The following is a 17,376-nucleotide window of genomic DNA, read 5'->3' as shown; positions in this document are numbered from 1 at the left end:
GAAGATGGACACCAATGTATGCCTCTTCCAGTACAGGTAGCTGCAGGAGAGCTCAACTCGGCACAGCATGTAAAGCTTAGTGCACTGTTGAAAAGCTACGGGAATGTCTTCTCAAGCCACGACAATGACTATGGCTACACAACTACAGTGACACATGACATAACATATAAACTGGTGACACCCACCCGATCAAAAGTTCAAGCGACATGTACAGGACATAGTGGGGCAAAGAGAGTAGCAGCCCCTGGGCATAGCCAGTGGTCATTGTGCGAAAAAAAGACGGGAGTGTGCGCTTTTGCTGTGACTACAGAAAGCTGAACATGGTCATGTGCAAAGATGCATACCCACTTCCACGGATAGAGGAGGCGCTTCATGCACTGGGCAAGGCACAGCTGTTCCCCACTTTGGACCTGACATGGGTTACTTTCAAGTGACTATGAGTGACCAGGATAGAGAGAAGACAGCTGTCTTTACCCCGTTTGGTGTCTATTCTTAAAGCATTAAAAGAATGATAGGATGAAAAATATTGTTTTCTGTAATTCTGGGGGGAATCCAAGGACAGTCATAATTAATGTGCTTAACTTCCTGGGAAGTACCTCACAACATTGCTGTCAAATTCAGTAACAGATTCAAGGGAAATTATAACTAACATGCTAACTAACTAGGGTACATCAGACTTGCTATAATATTCACAATAAAATGAATTACTATTGAATGATTGTATTCCTGTATGTATTAGGCCAGGGGTTCTTAACCTTTTCAACCTTGAGGCCCCATTTGTTATAGTAGAAAGTGGCCCGGGGCCCATTTAATATTCATCATTCACATCCAAAAAGCGCACGTTTTTGTATTTATTGGTGGACATTTCACAAGTGCAATTTCATTACGCTACGTTAACGGTATTTGTTTTTAGACATGGCTGGATTCACTTAATGGTAGCTTTCTGGCGATGAACTTCTGGCCATCCATTCATTCTAACACGTTGGGCAAGTCTCCCCTTTAGTGAAATGTGTAGTGTCAGAATCCCAGCAGTTTTGTAAGGATTCTTGTGAGTGCATAGGTATAACGACAATGTGCTAACGTAGCTAGCAGCATTTGCAGTACATATCCTTGATACGGATATACCCACAAGGTGAATGGCAGAGGTGGAAAACTCCAGCTTCAGAAAGTAAAAGTCCAATCATGTATTGGTTCTACCTGTGCACTTAACAGGTGATCTCATCAATTAGCTGCTTGACCTGGCTGAAGAGTTGTGCTAAATAGAATCAGCTTGTTTGAGTGAGTGGTTGGCACAGATATGTGGTAGGACTTTTACTTTCTGAAGCTGGACTTTTCCACCTCTGGTGAATGGAATTAAGTCTCATGCATTACATATCTCTGTCTTCATTTGATAATCTACCCAGTACCGCGACCCTTGCGGCCAACATGTGCAACACTGAACATTTCTTGCGGCCCTCTGGTTAAGAATCACCGTGAGTCTGGGCCGCTGCCCTGTGGTTAAGAATCACTGTATTAGGCTAAATGGCAGTTCCATCATTTATTCAATTTAATACCAAATATGACATGATTTAGAGTCAGCTATTATGCGGCAAAAAGGAACGTAATCTGACCTTAAAGGTCACTTTGCAAATGGTATTTTGTTCTCTGAAGGGACCTGAACTATTTTTTTTCATCTTTTTGATGGTCAAAGCTGATTCCTGCATGAAAAGAGCTTTAATTTGATACCATACATGATGGGTTTCCTACATAGATTTCTCGAAAACATGCGCGCGCACGCAAGGGGCAGAAAGCACCATGAACAGCATTAGCAGCTCTCCGTGAAAAGATTAAAATGAATTTTAGTGCCGAAAACAGCACTATTTGAAATGACGATGGTTAGAGAATGTTCAGGAATGTAAAGTAGCCTAATGCATATATTTGCCAGAAACCACCAAAATCGCCAAAAAGACGATGTTTTATAAATAATGAAAACGAACGACAAACTCTGAAATAAGCTCATAAATGAGATGTTATCATCATTTAGACAACAGTGGCATACAAAAAATGCCGATTATAGCGTACAGCAGCTGGTTATTAGGTTAACTTTATAACGTTAAGGCCGGGCCATTCTCCTCGGCCATTCGGCGTCTTCTGCCCCGTGGGTGCGCGCGCATCTAGTTTTGTTAGTAAACAGGAAGACGACTTTCCATGATAAAAAAGGGGTGTGGCAGATGATGTCATTTTAAAGAAAATGCTCAAGGGTGCCGGAGCGGCACCCATCAGATTCTGAAAGGACACCCCCTAAACTATCAATTTATGCAAAAAAATGCATTAGTACCTTATGTCACACTTATGCCCAAATTCCACAAAGTTCTACCTGACTAAATCAAAATAGACAGAGGAGGCTCACTCACTCAAGCCAGATCTCGCGAGATTTATTTCAATTTTTTGGGCGGGAGTTCCGCCCCGCTGCCATTTATTTACGTTGGCTTGTTATGGACGTAGGGTGCTTTTGGAGATCTCAACGTTAACATTAACATACCCAGAATGGATTCTTTGGAGGACGTCTCCGCTCGTTTAATTCTGAGAAATGTCCTACAAACAGAGAAAGCCAAGTCTCCAGTAAAGGAAAGGTAATGTATTGTTTTTGTTTGTATGTCGTTTTGGACAAAGGCGTCTGCTAAGCAACATAACCATGATCTTAACGTTAAGGTTAACGTAGCAGAACTGTTAGGCTTTATGTTAAGACCAACTAGCCGTAGGAAACGCCAACTTTACTACGTCTAGAACGCTGCTTAGGATGTGAATAGCATTCAAGGAATATCTTAATATTACAGGGTGCTAAGGCAGGCACAGCCCGCTACACAACGCCGAATGTCAAGAGCGAAAACGGATCGGAAGACACCTGGAGCCAGGAGCCCTCTGGTTGCTCTACAGCAGAAACTTAAGCAACGAGTACGGGAGGTATGATCATAAGATTCTAGAGCAGTAATCTCTTAAGTCCTTGGTAAGAAGAACCATGCGAACATAAAAATATTGTCACATGTCTATCAAGAAGAGGGAATTTTACTTTGAAATAATTTTCTGAAAATAAGGCAGAGGTAAATTGCTGGCGCTTTGACAGGCACCACGTAGCAGTTAGTTGGATAGAGAAACGTAAGATGTGTTCAGATTGCCCACGTTCGTGATATTTTCTTGAACTATTCGGAGTCTTTCTCGGAAAGTTTCTAAAACGAATGCTTCCGGTGCTCTGAGATTCTGATGGGAAACATGAGTAGTTTGACGTTATCAATGTTGTGGTCTTTTGTAGCAGCCAATCTCTGGTAGCTGCTAGTTATCATGGGTAGTCAAATTTGGCCATTTAGGATATTTGTTACACCTCGGTAGGCGATGATGGTAATCATAGCCTAGGCTACTTTTTTAGTTTTATCGTTTTGATTGAAGATTAGCATCTGCGCATTTTGTAGTGACATCAGGCCTATGTTGGTGCCCGGGCTAACATGAAATTGACCCACTGTATACCAACACACGTGTCTGTGTAATAAACTAGGCGGCGAGCTACATAGGCCTACCGTGCATCCCCACCTCCCAACAAAACCATACATTTTTCATCAGAGGCAAAGGCTGACCTGAGACCTGCTGGATGAGGTAAATCTGGTCACGATAGACAAACCATTCTTAGCTCCAGTCAAGGCCTCGTTGTTCTCAGTGTACATGTAACAGCTGCGCTGCTACACCTTTGTTACTCTTTGATACAGTTGATGAAAAGTTTAGGCAAATTGGCAACGTTTGCACTCAGTATTACAATGTAACAACTATATGTAGGTACCCACAAATACATAATGAAAGTACAATGATAGTACCTGATAGTACATGTTGTTACACAGGTTGTACCACTGTACCTAATTAGGTAGGTACACTGTAACAGAGAGACATTAAAATAAAGTGTTACCGACTTTATATACACAAAAGGCCTACATTGGTCTCTCAATTTGATTTGTGTATGATTATCCTGTCTTATGTGCTTTGTTTTGATTTCACAATGCAACACAAGTAGTCACATCCTCAATTATCTTTATTACTGCTATATGGCTACATTTTCATTGGAGGTGTGATCTTCACCTGCAGGTTAATTTTCCCTTGAAAGTTTAATAGGTGCTCTCACTATGTTCACTACATTTTTAATGTAGAGCTAATATGATCAAACAAATAATAGGTGACTTGAGCATGCCTAGTACATGTGAGTACATGTGTCTTCCAGAGCTCCTGCAAAATCATATATTTTGAATCTTGCTACTACCTAGACCAGGGAAGGGCAACTCGTGGCCCACGGGCCACAATCGACCCTCCTCGCACAGTGCAGCCTGTGGATCAATTTTGAAATTCATGTTGTTTTTACCACATCTGAACTCAATAGCATCCGGCTGCAGAGCCACAGACATATACAGTAGTAACCGATCTGATGAACGTTTGTTTTGTTCAGAGTGCATCATGTTCTCCATCTATCAGCAAGCAGAACGAGGAATCAGCCCAAAAGGCTCCTCTGCCACTTCTAGAATATCAGCTTTCTACACCCCGTGTCTTATTGAGGCGCATCATACAAACACGTAAGTTATAAAAAGTAACAAGTACAGTAATCAAGTTCTCTTTGCTTAAATACTGTATGTATGCTAAGGATTTGTATGAATGTGTGAGACAGAAGCAGAAGCACCCATGGTGTCAAATCAGCCAGATGCAAAGGATGTGAAGCATATGACGTCACACACTCCCTCCACGGAGGAAGTGAGGCCGCTTTCCACAGCGTCCAACTTGTATTATGACTGTCAGAGGTAAGTCAATACCGCCTTTGAGATGTAGAGGCATGAAATATCAGTGATAAAAAAAATATATGATTGGTTGAGTGGGAAGGTTTCCAAAACTGACTCGTTTCATGTGGAATGACCCAATTATCTTCACTTAATCATGTACTCTATGGGTTTTATTTTGCACTGTGAGGCTCTTACAGGTGGATGTTGGATGGCATTGACATTAATTTTAAGCTTCTCCCTAACAGAGATCCAGAAGTCCAGTCTGAGCTGGATTTATCGAACATTACCTTGGAGCTGATGCAGCCTATCCCAAAGGGGTTGAAGCGCAAGAGAGCCCCGACCTCCATCAGTGTGTCTGCTTTTGAGAGACAGCTTGAGGGTCTGACAGGTAGAAACAAAGCATCACATTTAGAGCTTGTCAGTTATAATGTAATTTGGTGTTAAGTTTAATTGGGTGTGATCGTGGAAAAAAAATCATAATGCAATCAGAAGGGGGTGGGGTGGGGCAAATGGCAAGTGGAGAGGGGGTAATTTGTTGCTATTGGACCAGGAAGCCATTGTGCTCCCTGCCCTCTTAAGAGCATTATCAGTGCTCCACGTGCTCCATGCCCTCTTAGCATTCACTGTAAGCCCATTCAGTGATGCAAATAAACGGTCTTGCTTATTTCATGGCCTGTTTGTTTGCAGAAGAAGCAGCAGAACCTCATGTCCTGGAGGATTTCTCTTCAAACAGGTATAAATTATACCTTTCATAATGCATATTAGGAGTCTAGGGCGTCTAGATTTCTAGGCTAAAACTATTTATTTTCTCAGCGGAAGTCACAAAAGGGTAGCCAGTCATTGCTAAAGACACTGTGAAGTTTCTTTTCCCGTTTTGGCAAGTAGCGGTGTAATAAGTGGGATAATGCATAGAACGCAGGTCATTATCGGGAAAATAAGTACCTTCAAGGCGAAACAAGACCCCTTTGCTTCGCGTCGGGATCCGTTTGGCCCTGTCGGTACTTATTTTCCCGATAATGACCAGCGTTCTATACATTATCCCTTACTTATTATATGGCTCTTCACAATGCAAGTAGAACACTCCATTGACTTGAATGGGATTTCCCAACGTTCTACCGGTCATTATTTTTTGTTATCTCCCTCAACAATGGAATTCTCTTCTCTGATTGGCTGATGGGGTGGCCATTAACTTCGTATAACCTGCTACCTTTGAAGTAGTTCCCGTAACACACTTGAATATTAATTCGCCAAACTCGTTGGGAAGTTTAAATGAACTGTCACGTAGCATCCAAGCTGGAATACAGACGTGCAGAACCATAGTAACTTTGTAGCATATGACGGAGGTGGATTGTAGCTAGTTGGATGCCATGTAGGCTATAAAAGTAGCGATCTTTCAAAGTTAAAGTTAATCAGAATCCTGGGCTATGGCCGCTTGACAACGGGAGAGATAGAACTAACGACTGGCTTTTGGCCGTAGCAACCAGCCATTTAGAACTAACGACTGGCCTTTGGCCATAGCAACCATCCATTTTAGAACTAGTAACGGCAGTTTTGTCCTGCAAGTAGAAAGTTGATATGTGGCGGAAAGTAGTCCCACAGTCAAGACAGTTTTAGCGATGTTAACGGACGCAACGGTGGAATAAAACTATGTTCTAAACATACAGGTTATGAATACAAACGGGAGATAAGCGGGATAACGGCCTTCGAGGTCGACCGGTTCGATGGAAATAATGGCACGGCGGAGGTAACTCCGTCTCCGTGCTTCGCACGTCGCCGGAGTTCTAGACCTCCACCTAGCCATTATTTCCATCGAACCGGTCACCTCGTCGGCCGTTATCCCTTACATAGATGACCACTCCAAAGGTATAATGACCGCTGCCAATGGCAACGGGTTCACTCCGCTAGTTGTTGCGGAAGCCACGAAACGGTAGCCAAGTCATTGCTTAAGACACATTGAGATGAGTTTCTTTTCTCGTTTTGGCAAGTAGCCGTATAATAAGCGGGATAATGTATAGAACACCGGTCATTATCGGAAAATAATTCCCTTCAGGACGAAGCAAAACCCCTCCACTGCGCGTCGGGGTTCAGTTCATCCTGTCGGGAATTATTTTCCGATAATGACCGGCGTTCTATACATTATCCCTTACATAGTTTTGGCATAACAAGGAGAATGTGTGTATTTTCAGTGTTCCATGTTTTGTAATCTTCACCTTTTTTCCTTGTTTTAGTTCACTCAGTCTTACTCTAAATACACCAAGCCTTCATGTGACCTCTCAGAGAGGGCAACTGCAGCGAAAACCAGTCAGCCGAGAGCTAGTTACTGAGGAGGTGTTTGATAAAGCTGTCCACATGCGTTTGCAAGAAACTGGTAGGTTAATCATCTTGCTTGGGTATAATTAAGAAAATGTATTTTACATATACAGTAAATATGTAAGGTTTGTGTCATTTTAGCTATTTAATTTCAAAGAAGAGTAAAAATAATCAAGTAAGTAGTGATTATTATCTTCAAGGTGCACTTTATCTTTATTAGTTTATATTCTTAAAGGAATAGTTCGGTGTTTTACACTTTAAGCCCGTTTTCTGTTTTGCCTAGCATGAAAACGAGTGTTTGACACCAAAATCTCGACGATTGAGCTTGTTTGTGGAATTTGGCAGCTTTAGAATGGAGCTCTGTATGGCTTTAACATTGCTCGCTTTGTGCATGGACTATTCTGTCCTTAAAACACCCTTAACGTTTGTTTTTAAAAATGTGCAGCTTACCGAGTGGTTACTGGTCTTCAACGATCTTCTATAGCAAGTTTCGCAGTGAAATTCAAATTATGTTGTGTTATGTTAGGCACACGGTTGTGAGGTATCTGAAAAAGTACTTCCGGGATTTCGAAAATCCTGATAAAAGATGACAGAAGCTTCAGCTTCAGAGTTTCTCTGATAGCCCTATCCATCTATTCTAATGTAGCTGGTTAGACTTCATTAGCCTACCACACACACACACACAAGTGGGGGCAGAATTACAAATGTGTTAAAAAGTCACAGGTTAAGTTATTGATTATTATTGTAATGTTGCTATTCATAAATAATGAGCTGTAGTTCAAACTTTTTTCTTTTTTAATTTTTTTTTTTTAAGGATATCGACTAATTATCGTTATCGTCAAAATCACAAAAAATATCGAGATATTATTTTTTGTCCATATCGCCCACCCCTATGACATACTCACCTCTCAGCCTTGTCAAACTGAGAGGGGGGGACGTCTGGTGGAATTGTGACCCTGGAGGTGATGTTTGATGCCTCAAAGTGGGCATAAAAGAAGTTAAGATCGTCAGGTAGTTCTTGGTCTTTAATTTTTGCACTGTTTGGCTGACAGCCTCTAAAGTAGGCTACCCTACATATGCATCAGTACGAAATTTTCAGGGAAGGTCTGAAACGACCCAAGGAAGAAACTATTGTGTGATCCGTATTACTGTCTGGATCCAGGAAGCGGTTATGTTTTCGCTTGGCGGAGGTCTGCGCGCTCAGAGTGCTTTTCTAGTTTGTTATGTTTAAGCCTATGTTAGTCTACAGCAAGGATTCCCAAACTGTGCTTCTAGGGGGTACGGGAGATGAAAAGGGCTATGGCGGACAGACAGATTGTGTGTCCTTGAGAGCATCAAACTGCAAAGTTTAGCAGTTAGGATAGCTGAAGTAATGTTCTCAATGCACGTCACAATTCCATATTTGCTTATAATCTACCTGCTGATCAACTGGCTGGTCATGTTACACTAGTCGCCGTCTTCAAGACCTATCTCTCTGTAAACAATGTCGACTGACTTGAAAATGTTTTGTGCCACTCCAGCAACAGGAAAGGGATTTAAAATGTACATTGCCAACTACAGTGACAATTATTAGGATAAATAGCTAACGTTAACATGTTACATTTTAACCAAGCAACTAATGTTACTGAACTTGGATAACGTTCAGACTAGCAATACAGACCAGTAAACTTTCCATTTCTGTCATGTTACTGTGTAATCAGGAAGTTGATCTGCCAGTATGAGTGAATTCGTATTTGTGATGTACATTATGTGTTCAACAGGTGGATCTGGTATGTGACCAATATTATTTTTCTTGTCTTTCTTTATTTTGCAACATTATCCTTCTCACCTTTCCCCATTCTCGTATTTTGTACTTTCTCTGTATTGTAGAGCCATCTGGATTACTAGTAGGCAGAATGGAAAGAGACTCTTCCTGGCAAGGATTTACTCTTGGCATGAGTGATGTCACTGTTCCTGACTTAACTACTGAAATCATAATGAACAAATCTACACTTTACACCCAAGACATCTCCCGACCAGCCACCATTGACTGTGTGGAAGAGTTAGAGACAATTCCCTCTGAGAAAGAAGATTTGGAATCTATGAAACAGACTACCATTACAGAAGTTGGCAGTATGCATCCTGATGAGATGGTTCCTGAGACTCAAGAGGAGAAATCTATGAAACAGACTACCATTACAGAAGGGGGCAGCATGCATCCTGATGAGATGGTTCCTGAGACTCAAGAGGAGGATGAATTTGTGTCTGGGACGACATCTGAGCCTATGTCCGAATGCAAGGGTGTACAGGAGGCTGAGAAAGAGCAGTTGGACAAGTCAACTGCCAACTCGAGTGGTGTGATCCCTGAATCTCACAACCTGGTGGTTGATGAGTTACAAGTTCAGACTGCCGAGGGTTATGATGGAACAACTCTGAGACCGGCTATTGAGTCAGAAGAAATCACTGAGAATGGATCAGAGGTAGTACAAATGGCTGGAGGTTTGCCTGAAGATGTGGAGATGGACACCCTACAGTACCCAGAGCAAGTTGTCCACAATAGTGCTCTTTCTGAACATGGGGCCATGTCTGAAGTATCTATACAAAGGGAAAGGGGTTACATGTTTAGTGTTGGAGCAGAAAAGGGTAAGTCATATGATTTATGCTCTCTGATTATGCTCTCATATTTTATTTGTATCTGCCCAGCTTCATCATAGTTTATATATCATATAGTTAGTGCTTCCACAGATTTTATTTATTACTGGTTAAATGTTCCGTAATACAAGAAGTACACATACAGTACATATAGTGGGGGAAATTAGCCTCAGTCATCAGTACATCAATATACAAAAAAACATGACATGACACATGACTGGTAGAGTATATGGGAAGGATATTCTGTAAATTGCAGTGATAGAAATGTTCCGGCTACGATGAACACTGCGTCTGGGCGTACAGTACATTCTCTTGTTTGCTGATGCTGTCATACAGCCTGTCAATGTGTTGGGAGGGAATACATGGCGAGAGATCACTGGATATCATCAACATGGCATAGAAATTCAATTAAATTCAAAACATTTTTTAAATTATGGAGAGGAAAGAACATGTCTACAATTTTTGTTTTGGAAATGTATATTGGTGAATACAAAGCTATTGGTAGATAAATGTAAGCACTTATACCGTAATTTCCCGACTTTAAGCCGCGGTTTAAACATAGATTTTGCAAAATTTCTTCAGCTATGAGGTTAATACAGGGGAGCAGTTAATATGGTGTTAACATGGTTTTGTTTCTTTTAACTTGCATAAAACACTGTCCTGCAGCTTATACACAATGCGGCTTATATGCGGGAAATTACTGTATATGCTTTTACAACCTTTTCTTAGCATTGGGAATGTATTGTTCTTGCCTAATAGCAATGTCTCTGTATTTCCTTTCATAGATTATGTGAAATTGAGATGTGAAACTGGAAGGCAATCAGATCATGTTTTGGATCCTGACTCTGCTCTGCCTCATACGCTGCCCCAGAGGACAAATGAGGAGGAAGAAGAGGAGAATGATTGCCAAGGTTAGATGCATTCCACAGCTATTTGTGCTGTTGTCATACGTATAATTTACAATGTGTCTACTCTAATATTCAGGAAATTATAGCAATGTCTTATGCATGTGCCTTAGTGCTGCACAATTATGGCCAAAATGATAAGGAGGAGGCGGCACTCAGCTTCATAGGCAATCTAATCTGAAATCTCCCAGCTAGGTTTAGTTGCGAGCATAAAGGCTGGACACGTATGCAGCGTGGCGCCGCAACAAGTTAAAAAATTAGAACTCCATTGTTTCTAACGGAGCAAAGCCCACTAGAAACGTCTGCCGCGTGTCAAGTCCACACCCCTGAACAGCGTGTCCGGTGGGCTCCAGCCTTAAGATACCTCCCCTTCCCTTATACACCCTAACCATGACCAACCAAGGTGAACCTCAGATCAGACTACTCAATAGCTAATGATACTGTGTGTCCTTGTACTTGTCAGCTGTCTTGTCCCTCTGTTGTCTGTCTGTCACCTTGTTGTGTCTTGTATAGTATGTTGTGTATGTGTTTTTATTTAAGTATTACGTACAGTATATTTGTCTCATATGTGTAATGTATATCTTATTTGTGTTCCACTATGTACGTGGTGCTTTAATCTCCCCTCCCCTAATGTATCTATGGTTTCACAAATGGTGCTTGGAATGGTAGGCTAGATTGCTTTAATCGTTTTCAACTGGAAAGCTTAATTAGCAGAGTCATCTCACATTGAACCGTTCATGCCACAGCAGTCTCAACATTATCTCTATGAGTTTATTTGCTCTTTTATCAGAAATATCTTAAAAATATATTGCACACCTCTGTTACAAGACGCACAGTATGTAGGAGTGCTTGTATGAGGTTAAACGGTTTAGTGGTTTCAGTCGCATTAGATGTCGATTTTGGTTGGAAGAATAATAATAATGATTTTAAGAAGAATAGCGACAACAGTCATACTAACGACTGACCTTTGGCCATAGCAACCATCCATTTAGAACCAGTAACGGCAGTTTGTCTTGCAAGTTGAGGAATGTGTCTGGGAAAAGTAGTTCTACAAACAAGACAGTTCTGGTGATTAAAACATTTAAATTATAACCTGAAATTAACACAACGCAAGTGGCAACAGTGGAATAAGCGGGATAATGGACTTCACGCTGTTGCACTTTTCTAGATGGAAGGCGGCTTTGTTTCCCTTACTTATAATAAGATGACTTGTTAAAAATAGTTACATGTGCATTTACATTGCATTTTGTAAAACACTTGAACTAAAACAGTTCTGGTGATTAAAACATTTAAATTATAACCTGAAATTAACACAACGCAAGTGGCAACAGTGGAATAAGCGGGATAATGGACTTCACGCTGTTGCACTTTTCTAGATGGAAGGCGGCTTTGTTTCCCTTACTTATAATAAGATGACTTGTTAAAAATAGTTACATGTGCATTTACATTGCATTTTGTGAAACACTTGAACTAAAAACTATGTTTCTATATGTGTGTAGAGTTGGCTCAACAAACTCCTGGTTTTGTGAGACGGAGGAAGGAGGAGCCAACTATTACCCTGTCCCCTCCAGTTGTTAACAGCAGCAGTCCCAGGTAAATCGATCAAATGAAATCACTGAAGACTTAAGCTGTAAACTTGCAGAGCCACAATAGAGCCAGTGATGTCCTGTCTCCCTGAATGTTTCACTGTACTTTTTTTGTTACTAGGTCTAAAAGTAGCACTATGCACGTTTTGGTCTTAAACTAGCACACTAGATACAGAACATGCATGAAGAATCATGGAAATACCGCTCACAGCCGTATTCACACTACCAACATGCTTGCTGACATTTGTCTTTTGGCAATGTAGTCAGCTATGTTGTACACATTTCAGTCCTACACATGGCTATATAGTATAAACCTTGATGTAACTATGAGTTATTCTTTGTATAATATAGTATTGTTTATTTTTTATTAGGCCATTGATTAAATTGACATTGTCATTTATTATTGCTATTTTCCTTAATGTAGCCTTACCATGCCATTGTTAATGTTATTATGATTGATTGAATGGACATTATTTTCATTAGGCTTTTGATTGGATTGACATTTGTTCATTATTGCTTTTCTCCCTAATGTAGTCTGACCAACTTGTTCACTGTTCAATTAATGATTGTATTGTTTTTATTTGTTGTTGTTGCTTTGGACAAAAGTGTCTGCCGAATCCCATAGCCATAACTACTAAATTGATGCCTGTCCCATTTTGTTGCTTTAATGACCCGTTGTTGGTGTTTGTGACTTACTACATAACAGTAAATAATGTTTTTGCTTGGCAGACCAGTTGCTGGGAAATCCAGACCTCACCAAAAAAGAAGACCTGCTGTTGAGGGAAGAGCCATCCTTCCTAAAACCCATGTTATGACCATGTTCAAACACTTTGCAAAGACGAAGGTGTCCAGTGATGTCTATCCTGTCATCAATGACATGTGAGTAATTTTATCCAGAGTTGTAGTTTTTGTTCACATCCATCTGGTCCTGTGACTTAATGCCCATAGATAATGTAGTAAGTCATTGTAATTATTTGATACTAAGCTCTGGAGACTACTGCACATTTTCACACATTTTCTCCTTGCTGAGTGACTTTGGAATGAGTTGATGGTAATATTATGGTTGATGGTTTCATCATTTTTTCCAGAGTTGTATGTAGTTGCAGATAACGCTTTTCCATTGAGGAAGGGGATTTTCATTCTCTCTAAACTTTCAAAGGGAAAATAAGTTGATACAATCTACATATATTTGATTAGCTTGTTTAAAAAGCAATTTGTCTTTTGTTTTGATACACATGATATCTCTAAAATCAGTAAAAATTCTGAACATAACTAGCTTATATCTGAGCTTTTTATTTTACGACTTTCAGGAGTGAAACCAGCAACGTCGATACAGTACACTAAAATTGGTATCAAATAGTTTTTTCATTTTCTAGGAAGGTTTTAAATGCAGTTGTTTACTCAATTTCAAATAAAGTACACATCCAATATCAAGATCGTTTTAACCCTGTTGCCATCAGCGCAGCCATTGGTTGCATTGAATACAAAAGATTGGGATTGGACCCAGACCTGCTCACCTACTGTATATGCATTTTTCATAGCTACCACACAATTTCACATCAGAGTACTGTACATGGTATGATTTTTACTTAAAATTACGCAAAAACGAGCAGACATTCAACTTGCTCCCAACTGGCTCCCTGGAGCACGCTAATTACAATCTCCCGCCATCTATTTCATGTGAGGGTGAGATAAAAAGAGAAAGTGACAAGTGAGAATGACAGGCAAACATAGAAGCTTCCTTTTATGCTATTTTTTATTCAGCCAATGGTGGGTTAAATGGAAGTCTTGAGGTGTGAACTTAACAAGTGTTGACCCTCAAATTCGCTTTCCCCCAGCTGCCGTTTTGTGGAATGAAAAAATTCTCCACTGAAGGCGATTGTGAATTTACATTAGGCTGAATAGTTAAAAAATAGTTAAATAGTTAAACTGAAAAGTTATTACATGTTCACCACTTATTTCAGTTGGCATCATATTTTCCATGTGTCGCTGATGGTTAAAGTTTGTATATCTAAAAAGACTAGGTTTGGGGAGTGCAGTGCTGAGTGTTCCATTTGTTTTTGTTTTCTATTGGAGCATACATCATTCTTGTAGCCTGACCAGCCAGACCCACATCAAGATGTAGGGTCTGGGAACTATTTGGTATGATGTAATTTTTACAGCCTCACAGATGGCCGCAAGACACTGCCATCTGAGAGAAACTGAGTAGATGTGCAAGTGAAATTCTTAAAAGCAGTAATCAGTAATTTGCAAGAATTTGCAAAGCAAATAAATATATAGGAACTTGCATATAATCAATCATTTAAAAACTACCAAGCCAGAATAAAATGTAGTACATTTGACTGCATTTTAAATCCATCCATCCGTAGGCCTACATGTTGCATTGAATGAGAATGAACATCCCAGAGTGGAGTGTTGTTGGATCACTGGGGGGTGTAGCCTGAGCGCTCCCCTGGCGCTTTGCTCATCGGTTTCACAGGGGTAGAATGTTGTAGGCCTTTCGACTGACCCTGCACACGTGGCTATGTTACATGCTGACTATGGCTGTAATGGTTAACACCTCTCTCTGTTTTGTTTTATTTTTATTTTTTTTGTGGATGATTTTTGTTTGTTGAAAGATATTTTGTGCCAAAAGTGAGGCCCCTGCGCTTCCTGTGCCTATGGGAGGAGGTATTCCGATATATCTAGCCTATGCAGTGAAAAACTTCTGCCTGTTAAAAGCATGTGTACTGTAATCCAAATTCCGATTCAATGCATGAATTGGATAAACTCAGAGAAAGCTGAATCAGTATTCGGAGCATCAGTTTTCTTCATACTATACTATATACTATTTCAAAACAATTTAAACTTTTTTTTCTAATATCTCATTTTCACTTTCATGGCATACACTTCCCAATCTGTTAGATTAAGGTATTCAGCCATAGCTGTAGTCTAGACCCAGACACATGGAAATGGTCACACACTTATAAAAAATAAATATTAATGACAATAACCCTTGAATTATTAGCTTTAGGCTCTAGAAACACACTTTGGCTCTAGTTTGAGCCTTATGCATCTCATCAAATGACACCTGTCTCATAGAATTACCCTAATGCATTCAAGCCACTTTTCCTTTTTAATTGTTGTCTGTGTGTTTTTGTAAAAATTCTTGAATCTTTACAAAAAAACCCCAATCCAACACCATTCCCTTAAATTTAACTAATTGGTCTTTGCAGTCCTCATACTGTTCAATCAGGCTCATCTGTAAATATGAAACAGAACGAGGCTTGGACTGAGGCATGCATAATTTTATCAATCAACACATTCGTTCCTGAGCATGAAAGGCTGTGTAAAGGGTAATATATATATATATATATATAATAATTCAAATGATACTCTCTCCTTTGAGCTACAGACTACTTTAAACAGCTGCATTTGTGTAACATGGCTTTTCCAGGATTTCCATGATGAGTTTCCTGTGACATTTGGGTACTTCTAGCACAAAAAAATGAAAATATTGCACTTCTTTTAAGTCTGCAGAGGTATTTTGGACGTGTGGCTGAGGACTTGGAGGCGTTTGCAAGCCATGCTAAGAGGAAAACTATTGAAAAGGATGATGTGGAGCTCCTGATGAGAAGGTCAGTGTAGGCCATGGTCCAGACGTATCCACCATGCACACCCCACCATAAGACCACCACCCTTTTTTTGTTTTTCATGTTCTAAAAAATATGAGCCAATTATGTTCTTTGAGAATGAGTTTTGAGAATTGAAAAAAAAAAAAAAAAGGGTTTCATGGATAGGTTTCATGACTGTCGTACAGTTGGATAGGTGCTTGCATTACTGTAAAGGTGGTGAGGTGGTCAAACTTGGCTTTGTACCATCTATTTCCTCTGCTCAGTTTGTCATAAAATTATGGGAAACACTGAAGTGTATGGTATGGTTCAGAAAGCATTATGAAACACTTCAAATATTCAAATTACCTACAAAGGTTTGAGCTACTAGTAATTATGCAGATCTTAAACTACTAAATAATAAAACAAAATATAAACCATATCATGTCTATTGTATAAGGATTCGACCAATCACAAATTGGGGATATGTAATATGGGATGTAGTACCTACCCTATAGGCCTACTTAAAGAAATGTCTTGTGTTAGTGTGTTTGGTGGTCATCCAGCACTAAAAATGTAATGTTTGATTCAGGCACCAAAAGGTTGAGCTTGTTTGCGATGCTCTGAAGTGTTTGCATCAATTGAGTGTGTTCATCACTATTATGGTTTTCTTTTCACAGGCAAGGATTTATGACTGACTGTTCCCAGGTGAATGTTCTAATTGAGAAGTTTCTCCCACTGGAGTATCGGAAACTTCTTATCCCTATAGCAACCAGTGGTAACAAAGTTATCCCCAAAGAACGATGCTAAGGATTCCGGTTCTCCCTTCTGTTTTTCAGCTGATGTTAACCCTTTTGAAATGTGTGTTGATGTATACATTTTTATTAAAACTCCTAGTAAGACTTGTACCACATAAATAAAATAAAATAAATTAATGAAAATCAGACAAAATATTTATTTCTCTTTAAAAAAAAAAAAAAAAAGAAAGAAAGAAATCATGAATTCTACATATTACTTATCTCAAGTTACCACCATCTGCTAAATGAGTACAGTATGTTATGTACCATGTAAAACTTTATACTAGGGTCTACTCGATTTTATTGAAGCAACAAATGTACACTTTTAAAAAAACTACTAGTTCTAGCTCAAGTTCAAAGTTTATTGTCATGTACTTATAAAAAGCATTTATAAGTAATGAAATCCCTTGTGTTCAAGTGTCCATTCTACTACAGAAATAAAAAAGAGAGAAAAAGCTTAAAACAAAGGTCAGGACTCTGTGCAGGCCAGTCAAATTAATCCACACCAAACTCTGTCTTTATGGACCTTACTTTGTGCACTGCTGCAGTCTTGCTGACACAGGAAGGGGCCATCCTCGAAATGGGCTTGGCCTCTTAGTTCTAGTGAAAGGAACTCTGAATGCTTTAGCATTAACCAAGAGATTCTGGATAATTCCATACTCCCAACTTTGTGGGAACAGTTTGGGGATGGCCTTCCTGTTCAAATTTTTTTTTTTAAGTATATATTTTTGGGGCATTTTATGCCTTTAATGATGGGAACAGTGGAGAGA

General features: G+C 39.7%; 1 protein-coding gene across 1 annotated transcript; it reads left to right on the top strand.

The window, feature by feature from the left end:
* Window positions 1-2,474: 2,474 nt before the first annotated feature.
* Window positions 2,475-16,748, top strand: cenpt (centromere protein T). Its single transcript, XM_062549124.1, has 13 exons — window positions 2,475-2,612; window positions 2,817-2,943; window positions 4,463-4,586; window positions 4,679-4,808; window positions 5,033-5,175; window positions 5,475-5,520; window positions 7,016-7,155; window positions 8,967-9,719; window positions 10,514-10,639; window positions 12,133-12,226; window positions 12,949-13,098; window positions 15,732-15,836; window positions 16,490-16,748. Exons 1-13 carry the CDS (start codon window positions 2,527-2,529, stop codon window positions 16,617-16,619), a joined length of 2,154 nt encoding a protein of 717 aa, XP_062405108.1. The 5' UTR covers window positions 2,475-2,526; the 3' UTR covers window positions 16,620-16,748.
* The last annotated feature ends 628 nt before the right edge of the window (window positions 16,749-17,376 follow it).

Source organism: Sardina pilchardus, chromosome 11 (genome assembly GCF_963854185.1).
Source record: "Sardina pilchardus chromosome 11, fSarPil1.1, whole genome shotgun sequence".
Lineage (NCBI taxonomy): Eukaryota > Metazoa > Chordata > Actinopteri > Clupeiformes > Clupeidae > Sardina > Sardina pilchardus.
Note: the sequence above shows the minus strand (reverse complement) of the source record. Positions and strands in the feature narration are given on the sequence as shown.